Source organism: Diceros bicornis, chromosome 23 (genome assembly GCF_020826845.1).
Source record: "Diceros bicornis minor isolate mBicDic1 chromosome 23, mDicBic1.mat.cur, whole genome shotgun sequence".
NCBI lineage: Eukaryota > Metazoa > Chordata > Mammalia > Perissodactyla > Rhinocerotidae > Diceros > Diceros bicornis.
In genome coordinates, this window is record NC_080762.1 from 33,609,209 (window position 1) to 33,627,804 (window position 18,596).

Here is an 18,596-nt window from a genome sequence, read left to right on the forward strand (position 1 = left end):
TCCTGCAGTAAAAATCAAACACCTAGGTGCTGTGGCGTTAGATGTGGTGGAATCTACAGGCTCTTTCAACTTTGAACAGCACTCTCTGGCTCACACTCTAGGGGCAGAGAACCATTCACATCTGGTCCTGAAACGGGTTTTCTATCTTCATGTCCCCACTGTCATCTCCAGTGCAACCATGGAGAGATGTGACAGCTGATATTTGTTGTGTGTATGTGTTTTAATTACAAAATAATTGCATTGACGTGAGTGTCTGTGCAAGAAATGCTGTTTGGCTCTGTCTTCCATCTCTGGAATCCGTGTTGGCTTATGGGCTCAGCCCTAGTTCCAGGGCCCACTTCCCATGATCAGGAGACACTTTCTAGATCACTCTCCTATTCTTCTTTTAATAATCTATTTGCATTTTTTGGACTATACTTTTAGTGATGTTATGCTCTATGAGGGATAGATTTCTTCTATAAGAAAGGGAAAAGTCTCTTAAAATTTTGTTTTTTTGTTTGTTTGGTTTGGTTTTTGATATTCTGGACACAAAAGGCCTTGTGTCCAGGCTCCTCTTCTACCCCATCCCCAGTGTCTTTGCCAGGTTGCAGGATCTCCAGAATAGGACATCACATGTAGACTACTTTATTGGCCTCCTTATTGTTCTTTTGGTCTCTGGTCATTCCTGCCAGAGTAAGCTTCTTGAAATATCATTTCATCATGGACCCACCCCCCAACACACACTGCCCCCTGCCCTACTTAAAACCCCATAGAGGCTCCTTGTTTGTTATAGTATGAAGTCCAGTCTCCACAATCTAGCCCACGCTACATCCTTGCCTCTGCCTGCCCCTCCAGCTCCCCCTACATCAGGTCTCCACACTAGCTGGAGTCTGCTGTGTGCTGTCCCTGAGGACGCCTTTCCTGTTGAGCCCATTAAATCCTACCCACCCACCGAAGCACAGCTGCAGCTCCACCTCTCATCCCCACAGATCCTGGGCAATAAGGCATAATTCATGTTAAATATGTTTCTATTCCATAACGTAGGATGGTTTGGATCTGAGGGAGAGTTAGTGTCAAAAAAGAAATTGGGCAGTGAGTGAAGCAGCCGTGCTAAATCCAATGGAAAGCCTCTGCTTCTGGCTTCATGGAAGTGGTGGCTGGAATTTGCGATTCTGCTCCCCAGCTGAACAGAGGAGAAGAGGGGAATGGCTGAATCTACCGTCAAAATATATCCAGGAAAATTGTTTTAACGAAATCTAGAAAATCAAATTTTATTAAAACTAAATAGTGAGATTAAAAAGAGCAATGCCTTATTTGACAATTTTTGGTGGGGTTTGACCTACACATAATGGGAAGCCTCTAGAGTTAAGAAAGTTGGATTTGGATATCTTTATCTAAGAAATATAGATTTCTTTAACTCTTCTGTCTTTCACAGATTTTTAGGAAACCCCTTTAGCATATGAACGCTGTGTTTTCCTGGAAGCTCAAGGTTCTGATGTATATTGTTTAACAGATAGCTTATGCTATTTTAGTTTTTCTCATTATTTTGCTGTCTTCAGTTTACTTTACTTCTCTTCATTATTTTACATTGTTATTTTACTGCTTGGCTTAGAAGAGGAAAAGGTAGATCGATCCTTCCATTTACAGACACCAGTTTGAAATTGATCCACTTGGTAGAGGGCCTTCGAGCTTCAATTTCATTTCACAAAATTACAAATCTGATAGATCTCCTCTTTTAGTATACAGAAGGATGGTAATACACCTGCCAATCTGTCGGCCCAGTTCTAGGACATTGCCAAGACCAGCTCGGGCAGCCTGTCCTTTGTCCAGACTCGGAATAAACCAATAGAGGATCAAACAAAGCTGCAGGAAGGGGTTGGAGCAGGTGGCACCACCTGTACCCGTCTAATTCAAGCCCGTTTAATCTGCTACTTATATGTGAAAAATCAGAGAGTGAATCAGAGTATTGGTGAACGGATGGAAGTGGTTTGGGCTCCTGCCCAAAGCCCATTGTGGAAGAAGATTACCATTAAAACTAGTGCTACTGGTCCTGGAAACCCAGGATTTACCCAGTGGGCTAGAGCTATTTCTGTATTATCTACGCAAACTGGGATATTCTTGATCATTCACAGCTGTGTATGCCAGGACATAAGGGGCTTAAGCAATGTTTATTACCTGTTTAAAATCTTCAGTGCAATGAAAATGCCTGCAAGTCTTTAGGACTTACCTTTGGATTTACAAAATGATGTGGATTGTGGATTTCATGGTCTGGGAACAGCTCTTTCCATATGGAACCCTACTGGAGATTCCTTATAGAATTACTTTGGAGGAAACCCGGCCTCTGGTCCGAGTGCTGATTCCCTTCCAGCTGCACATCACCCTGACAGCTAATGAGATGTCGACTATGGTTACTTTTCTGTGAGAAAAGTGAGTAAACCAAATCCCAGGAACATTTTTGTAACTGTCAGGGGTGCATTCAGAGAAGGCCTATGACATTTCAAACCACACTTGAGGCATATTAAAAAACTTCCCATGTTTCTGCTGCATGAAATATATCAGGGAACTTACAGGTATGAAAGATTTCTCACCAGAATATTCTTTGAGCTAAAAACAACTAAATTGTAGATTAAAATTAAAAACAATGTCACAGTAAATAATAGATTATACTGTAAGTGGAGCAAATCATAAAAATAATGAGTGAAAATCTTGTGAGTACATTCTTAAAAATTGATTTTGAGAAGCTGACAATGTATACCATTTTCTAAAATGAAGGAAGAAATGGCCAAAATATTTAAAATGTTTAATAATTGAATTTTGAGTCAGTATATGCTTTCTAATTATTTATAGTATAAATGGAAATATTTGTTGTTCAGTTCATCTAGTGAAACCATCCTCGACTCTGGAACACAATTCAAGATAGATATTTTTTTCTTTTAAAATGCATTCTCTAATTTTTCTTTTTTTTTCTTTTATTTTTTTTCTCTAATTTTTCTTGAGGAAGTTTTTTTAAACCTCAACTCTTGTGGAGCTATATATGTATTTATGTAATTAAACCAAATTTCATTAAAAAATTCATGAGGGTTCTTTTCCAATGCTAAATATTTGTGAGACTTGTGTAGAAATCATGTTATACTTAGATTTTCCTAATGTCTAGTCTATACAGAATTATTTTTGCTGTTGATTAATAAGAATAAATTAGAAATGAAGTGGCACCAAAAAGTTTCTACCTATTTCTGATAGGGGTGCAGGAACATAGAAAATAATGTCTACTTGAGATCTGCTTTGCAGTTTCAATTAGCTATGATTTCTTGGGAGCAAAATTTTTGAAGTTAGAAATGGACTCTTATTTGCCTGCTGTTCAGTCATATTATCCCGGGCACATGTTTTCAGCCAGCCTCTCAGATTAGCAAAATAACTTGCATAATTGTCATTTTAAAAAGCATTTGATTCTGACATTAACTTTTCTCTTACCGTTATGTTTATCCTCGAGGAAACCCCTGGCAATTTCCAATGTGTGTAAGCCAAAGCCGTTCTTTATAGTAAACATGACTCCCGTTGGAGGGAAGCACCCCCAGCGGTGAGGGTTATTTTAATGGACATGCTGTATTACTTTAATCTAACCCTTTTACCATCTGTTCTTCCCATAACGGTGAATGAAAAAAAAGAACATATTTTATGTTTCAGGGTTACATTAGTAAAAAGTAAGATAAAAGTGATTTAAAAGCATGCATATGTTCTTCGTACAGTGCAGTCTGCATCTGTGATGTTTTTTCTCATGGTTCAGACACAAATCAAGAGGAATGCTGCTCATGCCTGATAGAGTGAAAGTTTTTCATGGAAAACAGGACTTTACCATAAGAGGGTCTCTCTCTATATTTTACGGCTAAAAATGATAAAAACCTCAATGAGCTGCCAGCATAAAAATAGATAACTGGAACATCTATTGTTGGAACATCTGGCATTTTTCCTGAGTTGGGTTGTTGCTGCCACATCCAGATGAATGCAGAGCACCTGTCTGGAACATGCTGTTGAGGCAGGAATGGATCCCATGACTGTTATCAAAAGAAGAATATCTGCAGGTGTCATTGTGGCAGAAGAGCGCTTCAGTGATGAGGACATCACCCAAGGGTGTGTGGACATGGTTTATGGGAGTGTGGAGGTTGGAGAAAGCCCCCTTTGTGAAAACATGCTTGGGGACCTGGGATCCATTACTGCTTAGAGGGTAGGACACTGTTGTCGAAGTCCTTAAGTCTGTATGAGTCTGGGGTACCGGAAAGAGCAGGGGCTCTGGAATTGCTTCTCTCCTCTTAAACTTCGTAATCATGTGACCGTGGGCAATTTTTTTTTTTTTTTGAGCTTTATTTGCTGCATCTGTAAAGAGATTAATAATACTTTTAAGATGTTGTTAGAATTTAATAAGATAATGTCTGTGGGATCTCAGCATAGTGACTAGCACACAGCAAGTATTTGATAATGGTAGCTGCTGTTGTTGTTATGGGTATTCGTTAGTATATGCAAATTATATAATATATTGCCTCTTAATCAGTTATAGTTCATTTCCCCTTCCTATGCAGTGTTAAAAGAAAGGAGAATGTCTCCCTTTCTTGGAACTCTTAAACTACATTGTTTTTCTCCCTGTTCAGGCCCCTGCCATTTTCTGACTTGTATTAAGGTTGTGCGCTGTGCATCATTTGTACCCTTTGTAATTTGAGCACCTCGAAGGTGGGGCTGTATTTCTCATATCACCTGGCACACTGCCTTGCAGATAGTAGACACTCAAAAAGTGTTAGAGTGAATCATAGAATGAATTATCGTAAGTAGTTCCCGTTGGATGCATATTAAGCCCCAACCAATGGCTCAGATCTTTAACTGGGTGAGATATCAGTCTCTTCTAGAAGGAATGATTCTTTCATGAACTGAAGTGGAAAAGGGGGCTGGGGGGTGTGGCTGTCATCTGGCATCCAGTCATCCAAGCTCTTTGCCTGCCAGCTCTAGCCCACCTTTAGTGGTGGCATTTAGTTTCACGTTTCATGAGAACAAGGGTGTCCTTCATCAGATTCACTTTTCAATTGGTCACCATAAGTGCTTGTTTTGAAAATTAAATTTTACATCAGAAATAGGGGCAAATTAAGGTGCAGAGTATTCAGAATGACAACAAATTTTCTAAGAAAGAAAAACAGAGGTTTCAGCAAGGTTAACCCAAAATTAGTTTTTTGTGAACTTTAAATGATTGATATAATCTAATTAGAATAGAGAATTAAATCATTCAGTATCTTAGCTTTAAATATAGGAGAAAGTGTTGTTATCTTTTCAAAGGAAGAACAGCAGATATTCTGTAGCTCCTAAAACGTGATTTTGTTTTACCTGAAAATAGTAGAGATACCAATAATGGATGGAGAACCATCTGCAGACAGGACTTGCATGTATTCTAATCGATTTTGATTCTCACTCTCTCTCCACTCTTCAAACACATCTTTGGGCTTTTAATCGAAGTTTACATGATATGAACCATTGTACCAAAGTGCTTTTCAGCTTTGAAAATCAGAATATTTGGAAGAAAAGGCCGTAGTGTTTAGGTGATTGTCCAGTGGCCTGATTTCTTTTTGCACCTGGGATATTGATTTCTTTATCCTTTAGCATATATATTTTGTCTCTCACTTGCCTGTAGGATGGGACTTAAAGTATGGCCTTTAGATAATACAGTCTAGGGAAAAAAGTCACTTTTACAAGATGTTATATGATAATCATTCCTGTTTACCTGAGTGAGAGTCATTAATCAAGGACCTTTACATGATACATACATACTTGTAACATGTTTGCATTTTTAAGAGTGCTTCGGTACATATTATTTATTTGATCCTCACTGCAATCCCATGATGTAGGTAGTCTGTTCCTCTTCTCCACATGGGAAAACCAAGGCCCAGGGAAAGTGATCTTTTGTACAAGTCACAACAGATGATAGTAGATCAGGGTCCTCCCACATTTGGGTTCAACGCTGTTTCTACTGGAATTTCTGGTTGATAACTTTGTTAGTTTGTATGCACAAAATATGAATAATCAGTAATAAAAAAGGATATTTAAATAATTAAGTTATAGCTTTGTTACTTCACATCCCCATTTCTTTAGAAAAAATGTTTTTCTAAAAATGGCTTTATCTCTTACCATTCTATAAAAATAAGACGTAAGTTTACTATATAGGATTTTTTGATTTTAAAATATTTATTTTGGGGGCTGGCCCAGTGTCATAGTGGTTAAGTTCACATGCTTTGCTTTGGTGGCCCACGGTTTGCAGGTTTGGATCCCAGGCGGGGACCTGCACACTGCTTGTCAAGCCATGCTGTGGTGGCATCCCCTATGTAAAGCAGAGGAAGATTGGCACAGATGTTAGCTCAGGGCCAATCTTCCTCACCAAAAAAACATAATAATAAATAAAATAAAATATTTATTTTGAAATGATTTCATACATCAAGAAAAGTTGCAGGAATAGTAAAGTATTCCTGTATACTAAACCTAGGTTCACCAGTGCTTCATATTTTGCCATATTTGCTTTATCATTTTCTCTCTCTCTTTCCCTTTGTTTTCTCTCATTATTTATTTTTTCTGAACCATTTTAGAATAGGTTGCATATATGATGCCTCTTTCCCTAAACCTTAATACTTCAATGTGTGTTACTTGGTCTAATGATTCCTTAGAAGTGTGAAATTGCAGTTTTTGTTAGGTATTGCCAAATTCCCCTCCATCGGGGTCATATCGGTTTACATTCCCACTGGCAACATGTGGGCGTGTCTGTGTCCCCACACGCTGCCAAACAATGTATTGTCAAGCTTTTGAATTTTTGCTAATCTGGTGGTTGAGAAATGGTATCTCAGTGTTGTTTAAATTTGCATTTATCTTATTAAGAAGTTGAATATCTTTTCCTATGTTTAAGGGATATTTTTATATTTTTTGTGAATACTTAGTTTATGTCTTTTGACCATTTTTCATTGTGCTTTCTTTCGTTATTTTTCTAGCTTTGTAATTGAGAATTGAATTTATTTTTATTCTTTAATTTTTGTTGACTTAGAAGTCTAATGTGTATCCCGTAAATCTAGATATATAGTATTTTCTATTTTCCCCAGGAGTTACTTAATAGTTTTTTTTTTTTTTTCAGATGGAAGGGCACTTAGAAAATTTTTGTTTTTAATTTCTACACTTTATTTATTATGATCAGAGAGTACCGTTTATAATATTTCTACTTTGTGAAAGTTACTAAAGTTTTCTTTGTGGCTTAATATTTATCAATTTTGATGATTAGTCATGTACACTGAGAAGATTTATTCTTTATTATCAGTGTGTAAAGTTTGATAGATAACCATAATATTTAACTGATTGGTTTTGTTTTTAGGTCTTCTGTAGTCTTTCTTATTTTTTTAAATCTACTTTATTTGTCTTATACTGAGAGCAGTGTCTTAGTCTCCTATTATTGGGATGTTTCTTTCTGTCTTCCTATAGTTTCTGCTTTATATAGGAGGTATTGCTATGTTATTTGATATATAGACAGAAAGACAGAAAAAAAGAATATTTTTAAGCAAGACAGTAACATGATTAGATATGAGTTTCAGAAAGATCTCTGAGGTGGCTAGGTTCTGGGAACTCCCAACCCCCAGACCAGGTTGGGGGTTCCTGGGACTTATTTTTCCTCTCTTAGGAAGACAGAAAGTAGAATGGTGTTTCCCAGGGGCTGAAGGGAGGGGAAAATGGGGAGTTATTGTTTACTGGGTATAGAGTTTCAGTTTTGCAAGATAAAGAGTTCTGGAGATGGATGGTGGTGATGGTTGCACAGGAATGTGAGTGGATTAAATGCCACTGAATTGTACAATTAAAAATGGGTAATATTGAAAGTTTTATGTTATATATTTTACCACAATTATAAATAATTTTTTAAAAAAAAAGAGACAAAGAGGCCTTAGAAGTGAGAAAAAAATGCTGCTATTGCTTGAATGTATAGCTGCCATGAATGTACAGGTTTTTGTATGAATATAATTTTCATTTAACTGGAAAAAATGTCCAGGATTGCATATGGTAGTTGCACATTTAGTTTTTTTTTTAGAAACTGCCAAACCATTTTCCAGAGTGGCTGTACCATTTTACATTCCCACCAGCAATGTATGAGTGATCCAGTTTTCCAGCTTTTGGTGTTGTCACTATTTTTTATTTTAGCCAGTCTAATAGGTATGTAATGATATTTCGTTGTGGTTTTAATTTGCATCTCCCCAATTGCTAATGATGTTGAACATCCTTCGTGTAATTATTTGTCATCTGTATATCTATTCAGTGAAATGTCTCTTCATGTCTTTTGCCTGTTTTGTTTTTTTTATTATTGAGTTTTGGAAGTACTTTATATATTCTAGATTCTAGTCCTTTGTTGCATATGTGGTTTGCAAATGTTTTCTCCCTGTCTGTAGCTTGTCTTGTCATCCTTTTGACAGAGTCTTTTGCAAAGCACAATTTTTAATTTCTATCAAGTCCAATTTATCAGATTTTTCCTTTATGCATTGTACCTCTGATGTCAAGTCTAAGAACTCTTTACCTAGCCCAGATCTTGAAGATTTTCTTCTATATTATTTTCTAAAAATTTTGTAATTTTACCGTTTACGTTCAAGTCTCTGGTCCACTTGAGTTAATTTTTATATGAAGTGTGAGACTTAGGTTGAGGTTCATTTTAATTTTGCCTATGGATGTCCAGTTACTCCAGCACCATTTGTTGAGAAGTCTGTCTTTCCTTTATTGAATTGCTTTTGCACTTTTGTCAAAAATCAGTTGGGCACATTTGTGTGGTCTATTTCTGGGTTCTCTATTCTGTTCTATTGGTCTGTGCATATTTTTCTCTGTCAATACCACACAGTTATGATTACTGTAGCTGTATGGTAGGTCTTGAAGTTGGGTAGACAGATTCTCTCACTTTTTTCTTCTTTTTCAAATTGTTTAGCAATTCTAGTTCCTTTGACTCCGATATAAATGTTAGGTGTATATTGAAATTTTTCTATCTTCTTTCAACCATTTTCTCTGATCCTTTTATTTTTTCTATCCAATTTTTGTTTCCTTACATGTTTTCCATCCTTTCTTCAATTTCCTTTATTCAAATCTATTCTCCTTTTTACAATTGTAATTTATTCTTTATTCAATTTCTTTGAGTTTGGTCAGTTTTTATTGCATTTTTTCCTGTTCTGTTGTTGTTGTTTTTGGTCCATTTCTTAGTTTTAAAATTTCTGATTCCAGGTGTGTGTGCCCGTGTGTGGGTGTGGGTGTGTGTGTGTCTCCAAATGTTTGTTGAGAGTATCTAGTTCAATTTGGAATGTTGTCTTACAATTTTGTTTTGTTTCATGGTTGGTTGTTTGGTGAGAATTTTTATCAGCTGGGATGTTCGTATTTCCATTTTCATGTTTTTTTCCCTACAGGAGTTTTATAGGGAGTTGAATTTTTTCCCTAGTCTTTGGCATTTTGTGGGGTGGGTTACTATGTAAAGAGCACCCTTTCCTGTCAGTTTTGTGAAACACAGTTTTTTAAGTGGATGATGATGATGGTAGTGAAGAGGGGCAGGAGGAAAGGTAGAATTCTCCTATCTGGTATTTTTCTTTCGTGTCTCATGGGTCCTAAGTTCCCCCTCTTCCTTCTCTCCTGTCACTGCTGTGTGTCTGAGGGACACAGCCCGTTCTCAATTTACTTTCTTCTTTTGTGGAAATGACACTTGTGGGAGGCCACCACTTTGGATTTTGCTTGATTTTGAGTCCCTTTCCTGTGGCCAGTGTGTGAACCACCAGATACTGGCTCGTGTTCCTATTTGGGCACTTACTTGTGCTTTTTCTTTCTGAGGATGATTTTGTGCATTTTGCCAATGTCCTAAGCTCCTTTCTCTCTCTTTTTTTTCCATGGAGTCTCTTAAACTTCCCCTTACCCTTCTCTCTGCACCCACAGGCTCATAGCAGCTGCTGTTGGACTTTCTATTTTTTTACTTATAAATACTTTGCAGTTTGGCATATTCTCTGCCTTCTAGTAATGCTGACAGCATGGGTCACATGTGATTTAATTTGTGCTCCTTGATGACCTTATAGGGTCTGGGAGGAGGATGTGTGGAGAAATGCAGATTCAAGTGGCTGCCATTATCCTTCATACTCAGAAGCCTCTAGAATGGAATAATTTATTGACCAAAAGGCATGGTAGTCTCTATAAAACTTGAGTCATAATGGCATACTTGGGGAAAAATTGACATTGTAGTAAAACTATAACTTACACAATAACTTTCTTCTCATAACCATGACAATAAAAATTCTTGGACTTGGATTATAGTTCTAAATAATTATCTTCTTTAAATAAGTGAAATATAGGGACAGGGATAGGAATCATTTATTTCAACACTGGAAAGGATACCAAATAATTCTTGTATCATATAGAATATTAGAGCTGGGACAAAAGTTAGAGAAAGTGTAATCTAACCCAATATGTCATTCTACAGATTCTATAGCTGAGGCGGAGAAAGATAAAGTAATTTTCCCAAGGTTACCCTGAGAGTTAGTAGCAAGGATGGACCTGGAACCAAGTTCTCTTGGCTCCCTGGCCCTAGTGCCTCTTCACTAAATGGCCCCAACTCTGGTTCAGCCTTTGGTAGGTTAAGTATCATCATGACCCTTTTCCTGTTGGGACAAAAGAAATTAAATCACTTGCCCAAGATGTAGTAAGCAGCAAAAGTAGGTGTGAGGAAGACCAGGATCTTCTTCTGCAGCATTCGTTCATTCGTTGTGCTGCACGCGCTGCATTTGTTGGCTGGCTGCCTTCCTCGCCTCTGCCCTCTCTCTTTCTTCAAATACTTAATGAACACCTGAAATATTTCAGTTCAAATTATGGGGTTGTAGTGTTCTCAACAGAGTGCAGTTCATTTTAAGGGGGTGAATGTGGCACCCCTTGACGGTGCACACAGGTGCCAGTTTACAGGTCTTCTCCTTAAAAACAAAGGTTTACGGCTAAGCTTTTCCTCTGTCCCGCTAAAGCAGTGTGAGGTCTTGGTCTAACTGAACCACCCAACTTCTGCCTGCTTGAGGGGCAGTGTCCTTGCTGATGTAGTTTCCTGATTCTTGACAAGAGGCTTATCCGACAAATTCTTCTTTGGGTGCTGTTGAAATGCGTACCTCGTATATGCCAGGGTTGCTTCGTGTTGAATTTTCTTTGTGAGCAAAGGACAGAATGTTCTTGTCTGCTGTGCCAATAGCACTTTCCCATAGACACTCAGGGAGAGCTTTTTCCCCTCTCAACAGGGCTCAAAAGTCTTGACTGGAGTACTTCAGAAATAGGCCTGGTTTATACTTTTATAAAAACAAGCAGAGTCTGGGCAATTCCTAACTGGGAATAGCACTGATGATCTGACTTTTTCCTAGGCAAGCACGTGGAGAGTGTTACCAAAGGGCAAACGTATAGCGCTGTGATCCCCACTCAGTCAGGAGAGGGGGCGCCAACCATCGTTGGTGAAGTGAAGGTGGTGTCTGGTGAGAAGAGAGGCTGCTGTTCACAGACATATGGCGGTGTGACGTAGAGAAATGGAGCTCAGGATGCCTTGATGTCCCACATCCTACAGTCCTGCAGGGAAAGAAGTAGCATTTTCCACGTTTTTCTTGATGGAGTATGCTGATAGTCCATATGTACATTTGGAAAATAATTAAAGTAATATTAGAAATGGTAATGGAAAAATCTTGAACCTGGAATTTCCGTAGAACTCTGGCCTGAGCATGCTGTGTTTATTAGCATACTTTGGAGTTCCCCCAGAGGAACCTCTGTACCTCATCTCCCTGGCTCTGAGACCCTACGCCGAGCTGCTGTGTGCACTGAGTTGGGAAGAGTTGAGATTATTCCTCCTGCTCAGGGTGAGCCTAGTGTGAAGAGGAGAGTTTGCCTTGTCCTGTGAAGGTCTCATCTTGGGTAAAATTTGCTTAACCAGCATGTGACAAGTGGAGAACAGCGGAGCCTAGGACTTTCTCCTCTTCCCCCAACACTACCACACACACCCATCCCTCATTTTTCCGGTGTAAGAAAGAAAATGTAAAATGGACTTACATTTTGGTTCTTGAGACTGTAAAGCAGTTCTTGCCACTTCGCTGGAAATCTCTCTAACATTGGATCCTTTTTTCCCTTCTCTCTTCCTTAACAGTGTTTTCTGTCAAGTATAAACTCATGGCTCAGGGTGTAGGCTTTGAGACCAGATAGACTGTGGGGTGACTATGGCATCTTATTAAAACTCTCAGGGATTCAGTTTCCTCATCTATAGAAGGGAGATATGTTACTGTCCAGGTGGTTATGAGGACTCAGTGATATAATATATGGTGATTAGCACATTGCTAGACACATAGTAGGTTCTCAAAAAATGGCATCTATTATTATCATAGCAGATGATCTCTATATGGTACCTAGACTTGTGTTTGGCATTAGGTAACCAAAAACTGGTAGGAATGATAATGTTACTGATTTTAGTGGCTCATGAGGACATTCCAACAAGCACACCTAGGGAGGTCTGCCCAGCCTTTTACCTTTTCTTTCAACTCCTGACCAAATACTCTGGCCACAGATCCAACAGGGCACAGCATGGCCGGCAGCTGTTCCATACCAATGAGCCTATGCACATATGAAGTGTTACCTTAGAAAGCAGGAGACACATCCCAGTGAATAGAACTAGCTTATATGGGGCAAGACTTTTTCCAAGTTTTACTGCAATTGAATTAGCTAAGCATTTGTTAACTATCTTGCCTTGTATCCAGCCTGGCTCTCAGAGTTAACAGCCCAGTGTGAAGAGTTGAGTTGCAGCACACTGGGGCTTTCAACCTTATTTTTGTTGTGTTTTTTTAATTAAGAAAAAATGTGAAAAGCGAATAGAAATAAAATATGGAGCTTTCTTGGACTCTCCCTTTGGAGATACCATTTGGGTAGTGATGGAGTACTTGGTTTTGAGTCCTGGCTCTGTCAGCCGCTGACCCTGTGGCCTTGGGCAAATCACATCCTCCTTTGGGCCTCAGCTTTCCTCTCCATACAATGGGTTACTAATATCTCCATTAAAGGGTTAATATAAGAACTACTTGGGGTAATTCACATGAAGTACTTCAAACAGTGCTTGGTATTTAGTTCAGTCCGTGTTTGTTGTTATTTTCATCTCTTCCCTTCAGCAGCCTAAAGGATTTTCTTGGGAGGCACCATGACTAATTAAGCAATTCTGTGTCAGGAGTGCCCAGCAAGTGGTGCGAGATGAGTCTTATTTTGGTGCCTTAAGCCCAGTATGACCTTAGGGGTGCTTGCAGAGTAAAAAGGTTCTTTTTTTTCTTTCTTTCTTTTTTTTGAAATGCGCTTTTCTCACCCTCTCGGTTTCAGTATTCGGGATTTCACACGGAAAGATCGGAATCTGATCACGACAGCCAGTGGGGCGGAAGCCCCCTGACGGACGCCGCCTCCCCGCAGCTCCTGGACCCCGCGGACAGGCCGGGCTCCCAGCACGACGCCGCGTGCGCCTACAGGCAGTTCTCCGAGCGCAGCTCTCTCTGCTACGGCTTCGCGCTCGACCATTCCAGGCTGGTGGAGGAGAGGCATTTCCACACGCAGGCCTGCGAGGGGGGCCGCTGTGAGGCCGGCAGGTACTTCCTGGGAACGCCGCAGGCCGGGAGGGAGCCCTGGTGGGGCTCTCGCGCAGCCTTGCCCCTGACCAAGGCCTCCCCAGAAAGCAGAGAAGCCTACGAAAACAGCATGCCTCACATCGCTTCGGTCCACAGGCTCCACGGTAAGGGCGGTTGAAATGACTCCCGAGCTCGCTGCATTAGGCCCCTGGGCAGGTTTGTAATATTCTAGGTATGACACGGGAGTGACCGACCCAACGGTTTTCTCTTTTGAATTTACAAATCAGAAACTCACACCAATGGGATTTTGAAAGCCAAGTCCACTCTATTTCAAGTGTCTTAATTTTGCTAATGTTTGCCAAATGCATTTATTTTTACAGGCCCGTGAAAATGATTCCCATTTTAAACATCAAAAAAAGCATAGAAATTAAGTTAAGGTGAATTGTTGAATAAGTCTATTGAACTTGTAGTGTGTACCCATTTAAATTTCTTGTGTATTATTTTCTTCTGTATTCTCATGCTGCAAATGTGGACTTAAATAGTTTTGGGCTAGTTCAGTGTATTTCTCGATGAGGCCACTCTTGGCATGTTAGGGAAGGCCAGTCTTTGTTTTACGGCCCATCACTCACATCGCAGGATGTTTAACCTCTCTGGCCCTCTGGGCATTAAATGCCAGTAACTGCCTCCTTCCTCCATCTTTATGACAACCCACCATGTACCCTGTGAGTAAAGGATGGAGTGATTTCTAGAACCAACCCATGGAGATGTTCACCTGGGGATTACTATGTGGCTTTACAAACACACAGAAATGCACTCTGCAGTGAAAGCCTTCAGTGTTAGCAAAGCTCTTCTTTGTTCATTTCAAAGTTAACTGGGCAAGGAGAGCCAATTCTGTCCATTCGTGACCGAATTCGTGGGTCCAGGCAGGTCTTTGAAACCCTCCTTATTTCATTAAAAGTCAGTGACATTAAGATTGATCCAACGGCCCCGATGTTACTCTTCTGGCTGTGTCTTTGGGATGAGAAATGTGTAGACCATGTTGTCCTTGCCCATTAAGTCTCCTGTCAGGTACCACCCAGGCACTGACTGCCTTCTATGAATGATTTTAATTTCTCTCTGATTTTGCTTTTTTTTTTCCTCTTTTCCTCTGAGTTTCTCTGGTTTGGTAGACTGGTAATGGTTTGAAACGCAGGGCAAAGGGCAATTGCCTGCCAAAGAATAGAGTGAAGTGAAAATCCTGGCTTAACCTACATGGTAGGGAAGAAAATGTGAGAAATAAAATAAGAAGAGAAGGGAAAAGGAAAGCGATGAGTAGCGTGATGCAGGGCTTCTCTGCTGCATTAAGCAGTTTACAGCTTTCGCGTGTCCCTTCCTGTTTCTCTTCTCTCTTTTTATATTGACTTCAGACTGTTTTGAGAATAGTTTATGGAATATATTTTGGATGCACTATTTCTCCATGTTAGATCTCTCTCTCTGCTTCAGAACAGGTTGTTATTAACATTTTAAATATTTACTTTTCACCTTATTTCAGAAATAATCTAAGATACCGGAGTCACTGTATGGTTATATGTGAAACAGATTTTTGCCACTAGATTTGAGAAGACAATATTTATATTTTTGATTCGGACAAGACGTATATATATCCACGCACACATATACACATATTGAATATATATATATCAAATAGTTTAAAAACTAACATTAGAGCTTTATTGTAGCTCTACTTAAGATACATTTAACAATATTAGCATTTTAGGTGATTTATTTGTATTTGAGAAAATAGTCCAGCCTATATTATCTTTCTCAAATCCCAATTGAAACCATTTTCTCAGCATCGATTTAACGTAACACTTCTCTAGAACATAACATAAACCAAATGCTATGCATTTTCCTTTTAATTACAGTCAGACGAGTCCAATGATGTGCATACGTGGAGAAGTATAAACACACTTTCGCTAATTGGCATTCATGACCCACGAGCAACCTTCTAAAAAACTTGTTATAAACTTCATCTGCACTTAAAGGCCACCCAAGAACTATGAATTCCAGTAGAGTACTTTGACACTGTCTGTCATGTGAGCCTGTGTCTGTTTCAAATATTGGTGCATATATTAAAAATGAAAGATATAAGTTCCTTTTAAAAAGAAATACACTTGCATTTTAGGGGGTGAGTTTTGAGACCACTTACTTTTTACTTTTTCTAATTTCTAGGGCGAGGTCATTGGGATGAAGATAGTGTGGTCAGTTCTCCAGACCCGGGGTCTGCCAGCGAATCAGGTGACCGATACCGCACTGAGCAGTATCAAAGTAGCCCGCATGAACCTAGCAAAATTGAAACTCTGATCAGAGCCACCCAGCAAATGATTAAAGAAGAAGAGAACAGATTGCAGCTAAGGAAAGCCCACCCAGACCAATTGGCTTCCATTAATGGAGCTGGGAAAAAACACTCCCTCTGTTTTGCAAACTACCAACAGCCCCCACCGACAGGCGAAGTCTGCCACGGCTCTGCTCTTGCCAACACTTCACCATGTGACCACATCCAGCAGAGAGAGGGAAAGATGCTGAGCCCCCATGAAAATGACTATGACAACAGTCCCACCGCACTGTCTCGGATAAGTAGTCCCAATTCGGATCGCATTTCAAAATCCAGTTTGATCCTAGCTAAAGACTATCTACATTCGGATATGTCTCCTCATCAGACAGCAGGAGACCATCCTGCCGTCTCTCCAAACTGCTTTGGCTCTCACCGGCAGTATTTTGATAAGCATGCTTACACATTAACTGGATATGCCCTGGAGCACTTATATGACAGTGAAACCATTAGAAACTATTCCTTGGGCTGTAATGGCTCACACTTTGATGTAACTTCCCATCTAAGGATGCAGCCAGACCCAGCGCAAGGACACAAGGGAACATCTGTTATAATAACCAATGGAAGCTGATGTTTTTCTAAAGTATTTTGTTCTTTAAGGATCTCTGAAACATATTTATAATTTAATGCCCCATTACCAGCATTTACTATGCCACAGATTGTTAGAGAGGATAATTTAAGTTACTGGGTATTTGACATGTGTTTCTGTGAAATCAAAGAAAACAGCACTAGCATTTAGGGTTATACACAGATAATGGAGCTAAAGTGAGTACACAAATTGCCCCTCTAATTATATGGGAACCAGAATGGATAAATTTTGAGTTGAAAAATACTCATGTAGATTGAGTGAGCATATATACCACTTGAAAGGACTGATGGGTGACAGCATCGCATTGTGATGACCCAGTGAACCTCATACACACAGACCGCTATCTACAAACTGCTGTGTACACTTCACGTGCAGAAATATAGACTATATACCGTAAATACACCCCAGATGCATAACTTTGCTTAACCCTAGCACATTAAGCTTCTTAAAGAAATTTCCATTTCCAAAATAACTAAGAAAGAGAGAGAGACGTTTTGTAAACTGGTTTCTTCTTTGTGGTTTTAACCAGCCAGCTCATTTGGTTCAGGCATAAATTAGGGAGATGGTTCTGGGTATGGTACAAGAATGAGTTTTCACCTGGTATCCATTAGAAGCAATCAGGAAGGGGTGATTTTTCACCTTACTTTGGAGTTAGACAAGGAACAGGATCACACTGACACAGCAGTAAGGGTTTTTCTGAGTAAAAGCACCAAGACGTTGGGACACATCAAAAACCTGGTTTGCTCAATTGGAAATAGTTTAGTGGGGATAGAAAGGCCAGAGGCAGAGGGAAATGAAATGATATCTCAAAACCAACAATTTAAGGCTCAGAATATGTCATCAGCATATTTGGGGCCTATAAAACCAACCAGATAAAAAATTCAAGCCAATTCATAGAGAAAAAAGACTAAGTATAAAAAATAACTATGGAAAAGCAGTGAAGTGTGCTACATGACAGCAGCGTGTTTGAAAACATTTCAAAGCACAGATGTGCAAATATGACAACATGTGGAAAGCCTCAGGAGAGAGTCTGAGATAAAAGCTTGGGTTGATAGACAAGTGATTTAAGAGACAGAGTAGTCTTCTGACTGGAGGAACAGGCAAAGCGTTCATTTTTCTTATTGTTTGTAAGCGACAAAAACTTGGTTTGAAGTTCATGTGATACAATAGAAAGACCAGCAGACTAGATGCCAAGCTCTCTGGGTTCCAGTTGTGGCCCCGCCTGTAACTTATTTAGGTGTATCACTCACCACGCCTGGGCCCCAGTGTCTTTGTCTGTATGGCAGTTCTCATGTCCCCTGGTTCTGTGGTCCATTGGTGCAGCAGAACTGAACTTGTTAACCAGTTAACTCTCTGCTGTGAGTTTTCAAGACTGATCATTCTGGCATTTCTGCACTCATGCAGAAGTCTTGCTTTGGAACTTAAGCAAGTGCATGAGCATGAGCTCTTTTAGACATGGATAGTTACAATCAACTTTCTACTTCAGAGAAAATGTAGATGGTACAAACTGATGAAGGAGAGGAAAAATAAGTAAGAATTATTTAATGCACTATTCTGTAGTAATCAAAGCAAAGTGACATAAGTGATTAGAGAAGGTTCGTAGATAATATTTCCTAGGAGTCTCATGCCTGAAACTCTTGCCATATTCAAGGAGGGAAGTGTATTGGAAGAACTTAACTTATAATTTTGAAGACAGAACATGACATTGAACACTCAGGGATTAGTACTATATTTTCCTCATTTAACACAGTTATTTGGCAGCCCATAGGTAGGTGACAATCTGAATGATGATAATCTAAGAGATGAATACTGGGTTGTTTGTACATGAGAAAAGAGGCTACATAAAATTAAATGTTTCTTGGGCATGCAGCAACGTTTGTGCTGTAAATAGAAAAACTTCAGGTAAGTGAGAAAGTTAGTGGTTATCATATATACTTTCAAAAAAGTTCGAAGAACAATAAAAACTAAACTTTGAACTATACAAGCAAAAGAATTCAAAAATTTTGAGAAAAATATTTATGAGAAACCCCTGAAA

The 18,596-nt window shown here is 39.3% G+C and overlaps 1 protein-coding gene across 1 annotated transcript in view; it reads left to right on the plus strand.

Annotated features, from left to right (window-relative positions):
• The window catches only part of SIM1 (SIM bHLH transcription factor 1), a 62,295-nt gene extending 45,752 nt beyond the window's left edge, over positions 1–16,543 (plus strand). Inside the window, exons 10-11 of the mRNA XM_058566854.1 lie at positions 13,363–13,765; positions 15,813–16,543. Of these exons, the coding sequence (XP_058422837.1) occupies positions 13,363–13,765; positions 15,813–16,543 (1,134 nt within the window). The remainder of the gene's footprint in view (positions 1–13,362; positions 13,766–15,812) is intronic.
• Positions 16,544–18,596: the final 2,053 nt, after the last annotated feature.